Source organism: Abrus precatorius, unplaced genomic scaffold (genome assembly GCF_003935025.1).
Source record: "Abrus precatorius isolate BTA unplaced genomic scaffold, Abrus_2018 Scaffold6, whole genome shotgun sequence".
Lineage (NCBI taxonomy): Eukaryota > Viridiplantae > Streptophyta > Magnoliopsida > Fabales > Fabaceae > Abrus > Abrus precatorius.
This window is the reverse complement of record NW_020874406.1, coordinates 11,384,313-11,388,874: the sequence shown is the minus strand read 5'-3', so window position 1 is coordinate 11,388,874 and position 4,562 is coordinate 11,384,313. Positions and strand designations below refer to the sequence as shown.

Below are 4,562 nucleotides of genomic sequence, written 5' to 3'. Positions count from 1 at the left end.
ATAAATTAAAACATATATTTATATGTTACTTATAAATTGATAAATTAACTAATAATTTAATTAAAACACGTGTAAGTTACAAAAATATATATTATTATATAATTTATTTATAATTATATTATTTATATTATTTGCTACATGGTCTGATTATATATATATATATATATATATATATATATTATAATAAGTTTTTTATTTTATTTTCTTATTATTTTTTTATAAATTTTTATTTTCAAATAAAATATAATTCAGATTTAAGCAATTAATATATATTATAAATAAAAGGAATTATAACGTAATATATTAATATAATAATTAAATAATTAAATTAATAATAATAAAATTAAGAGTATAAAAAATATGTTAATATAATTTTATTATATTATTTTTAAATTTTATTTCGTTTAGTTTTGATTACGTTTTATTTCTGTTCAAAGACTTAACTATTCTTTAAATTGTTTAAATATAATAAATATAATAATTTATTATTAAATAAATTTATTATTTAAAAAGTGTAATCATGTATAAATATTTTTAATTTTTAATAGAATATAATTTCTGTTTATTGTAATTATAAATAAATAAAAGTATAGCATAATATATTAATTTAATAATAATAGAATTAAAAATATATTATTAAATAATTATTATTTTAATATATTTTGACAACTCTATTTTTAAATTATATATATATTTATTTAAGACAGACTGTCAGGCTTAACAAGTTTTATAAACAGCTCAAGTCTGGCTTATTTACTTAAACAAGTCTTAAAAAAAGTATAAGCCTAGTTTGTTTATTAAAAAGGCCAGGTCAAGCCAGGCCTAAACCGGGCCAGGCCACAGGCCCTGTCAAGCGGCCTGACCTGTTTCCATTCCTAATTGCACAATTTACAATTTTACAAGAGATAATGTGAAGACTTTGTTCTTGTACAATTCACTATGTCCTATCTTACAGATAACAACAAACAGAAAATATTGTGTTGTCCAATGAACCATATTCAATAGACCTATTGTATCATCTATGTTGCTATTTACAATATACCAAAAAAATAACAGTATGGTTCAACTGTTGAGGTCTATTATCTTGCCTTTTTGACCACTTAACCTTAAGATATCATATCTCCAGTCAAAATAATGATTTTTGCATGGTGAAGCCAAAAATATTATGCACAGTATGTATATATCATCCTGCATACACAAACATTATTCATTATTAAATAAACAAAAAATAAGTATTATGTAGATTTCAAGATTGATTCTACTAATCTTACCCATTCAAAACAAAATGGGACTTTACTTTTCTATCCACTAGCCAAACCTGCATGTAGTAATATTTGTAACTGTAATTTATTTATACAATCACTCTGAAAATACTAATAGGCAAGTATCAATTCTGAATTTGTTTTTCAACACTATGTTGAAGACTATCGTGGGGTTTAGTTGTATCCATGTGGATGTAAAAATCCATCTGACCTAAATCCTGTACAATCCAGATAATAGGACATAAAAAATTCAGCTTAACATATACCAAAAATCCAATGAAGATAAAAATTACTTTTGATTCACATTACTGCACCCTTGACTGAGAGTTATGCTCAACAGATTAAAGAAAAGAAACAAATTTCCCTAACTACAAGATAGATGACTGTGACCCCAATATGATTTCTTCAAACATCGAAACTTCAACACTTTCATTCATTTGCTACATCAACCATTAACCATTATAAATTTACCAGTAACAAGTCCAATGTATATAGCTTCAATGATAATGAATAATTGAAATGACCATCATAACTATGGCCATTGCCACCACAACAGAATAGTTGTTTCACAAATATCACCTCTAAAAGAAAGATACAGTTACAACATTTAAAACAACAAACACAAAACTTGTGTCATATCACCTAAATTGGTGATAGTTACAAATTTAACCTTAACTTCACACTAACATATAGTACATTACTATTATTACTTACAACCTTGATCGATGACTGAATGCATAAGTTACTTTTACACTGCTTAGCAACAGTTCCACCCAATGATTCCTACATATTGCAACAATGAAATTTGACATTAGTATTGCTCTCTCTATAAGAATTGCAATTTAATACACATGTAACAATATAAATCAATATAAAAGAACCTCAATCAGCAAGTTTGCACTTGACTTCATGCATTTTTTGTTATACTTTCTTACAACCTTCTCGCATTTGGACACCTTCCTTTTGGTTGTTGGCCGACCTTTACATGCTACACATGTGGAGCTATGAATTGTATTCATTTGAATTGGACACTCTTCACCCAAATTGTAAGCAATGTCTTCGTCATTGGAATGTTTATTCAAAGAAGAACATATGGTTGGCAAGTTTGAAGTGAAATTATGAAGTGTTGTGTGAAGGTGATTGCTTGCTTCCTCAAAATTTGCAACTATTTCAGCCACATTATAGAAATGCTTACACAGATTATCATACCTCTCCTTCATTGGCTTCAATTCAATTTTATCATAGCTCGCCTTGATGTATGGATGTCTTCGTTTAATATTCTTGCTCCATCTATTAAGAATATACTTAGAAGGTACTTGCTTAACTCTTTCAATTTCAAGCACCGAAAGAGAATGTTTGCACATTATACCTCTGAATTCAAATAGCAAGCACTGACAACTAATGTCCTTACTTTCCCTATTAAAAATAACCTCAAACTTGGCTTCTTTCATCTGATTACCAAATATAAAATCCTCACACATATTGTATGAAATGATAGTTCTAACCTCAAATTTTATTGCTGTAGCACGATTCATTTTACCTCTAAATTCTGCTTGAACTTCAGCAAACTTGGCATTCGTATACTCAACTTGAAATTGTCTCTCAATAAGAGAGTTTGACCCACACTGAATTGTTATGTTCATTGTGCGAAAGTCAGTCTCCACTTCCTTCTCCACCTTGCTCCTTAATGCATTGTCATATTGCTTCATAAACTGTTGTAGGCTTGTCTTTGAGTTTAGATATCCATCACAAAAGGCATGTACACTCTTACTTCTTTGTGTGGTTGATAGTCCAACCCAAAAATCTTGTTTTAAATATATTGGCACCCATTTATGCTGGTCTTTAAATAATCTACACAACCATTGATTTTGTTCAACATCAAACTTCTTCAACAAAGAATACCATTTCTCTTCAAAATCATCCTTCGTTAGACTATCATAAATAGCATATTTCATTGCTGATTTGATTTGTTTATATTGACCAATCCCTTCAGGTTTTGTGGGATTTTTTTCATTATATGCCATAAATACCATCTGTGCCGAGTATTAGGCAAAACTATTGCAATAGCATTTTGCATAGCCTTACATTGGTCAGTCACAATCCCATTAGGTGCCTTCCCACATATGCATCTAAGCCAACAATTGAAAAGTCACACAAATGTTTATGTATCTTCTGCTGAAATTAAGCTACAGCCAAGTAAAACTGACTGACCATGGTGATTTACACCAACAAAAGCAGCAAAGGGCATGTCATACTTGTTGGTTAGGTAGGTTGTATCAAAACTAACAATATCTCCAAAAGATTCATATGCAGCTTGACTCTAGCATATGTCCAAAATATATTTCTTATCCGAAAGTCTTCATCAACATCAATATCATACCAGAACTGACTATTTTCTTCTTTCATCCTACAAAAATAATTCACCAATGCTTTTAAATCTCCTTTCTTGGCAATCAAACGTCTTTCCTTGTTAATGTAGTTTTTCACATCCTTTTCTATAAAATTCAAATTATCATGTCTACTAACATCATGAACAAGAGTTTGAAAAGTCTTGTTTTTCCTCACCCCTGCCTCACTGTGTAAATCAAGAGTTCTTCTCACATGCATGCTAATATTCTTATTTTTTTAAAACATTCTAGCCTTCAAAGGACTCAATCTATGAGAATGTTGTAGAACAACTATTTTTATAGACCATTTTTCGGATCCCCCTTTCTTTGCTGTGATCTTTGCCTCACATTTGGCATCTATCCTAGGAAGTGTCTTCAAAGTTGTTGGTACCTTTGAAGAGCTCTTTCCTTCTCGTATGCATGCAAGTATCAAATAGTTTAACTCTCCATCAAGGCCTTTATTTGAATTTCTAATCTTTCATCTGAAATCCACTTTAGTTGAATAGTTCTTGTAAAATACTTTAATAGCTTCAACATCATCAAACTCCATTCCAACACTTGGCTCAACTATGTCAGAGCTATCACAACTATCATCCTCACTAGTAACTTCACACACGGGCTCAACATTTTCGTTGTCATGCTTATGTGGTTCCTCCGCAATAAACTTTTGCACCTCCATATGCTTTAAATGTTCAAGCTACAACCTGCAAAAGACACACAAAATAGAAACAAAAAAATTAAACTTTATAAAACAGAGGGTGTACTATAAAACAGAGGGTCATGGACGTGAGCTTTGTCAAAGACCCACTTACCAAAAACTATTTAGCTTAAATGCAAGACCCTGGGTTTCCGATTTGTATTGCACCACCTTTGATAGGACTCATGTATCATTCAGATGAGAATTAGGACAGCA

General features: G+C 30.1%; 1 protein-coding gene across 1 annotated transcript; it reads right to left on the bottom strand.

Annotated features, from left to right (window-relative positions):
• Nucleotides 1–1,630: 1,630 nt before the first annotated feature.
• On the bottom strand, nucleotides 1,631–4,328 carry LOC113870163 (protein FAR-RED ELONGATED HYPOCOTYL 3-like). The gene is made up of 6 exons (XM_027506760.1): nucleotides 4,170–4,328; nucleotides 3,470–3,582; nucleotides 3,293–3,391; nucleotides 2,144–3,194; nucleotides 1,977–2,045; nucleotides 1,631–1,702 (listed from the first exon to the last, which is right to left on the bottom strand). Exons 1-6 carry the CDS (start codon nucleotides 4,326–4,328, stop codon nucleotides 1,631–1,633), a joined length of 1,563 nt encoding a protein of 520 aa, XP_027362561.1.
• Nucleotides 4,329–4,562: the final 234 nt, after the last annotated feature.

Excerpts from the sequence above, each read along its gene's own strand:
- LOC113870163 (XM_027506760.1), bottom strand. The coding sequence starts at position 4,328 with ATGGAGGTGCAAAAGTTTATTGCGGAGGAACCACATAAGCATGACAAC. Across the intron at positions 2,046-2,143 it reads GTGCAAACTTGCTGATTGAG|GAATCATTGGGTGGAACTGT; the intron begins GTTCTTTTATAT and ends TGCAATATGTAG. Across the intron at positions 1,703-1,976 it reads TTCAGTCATCGATCAAGGTT|CAAATGAATGAAAGTGTTGA; the intron begins GTAAGTAATAAT and ends TGGTTGATGTAG.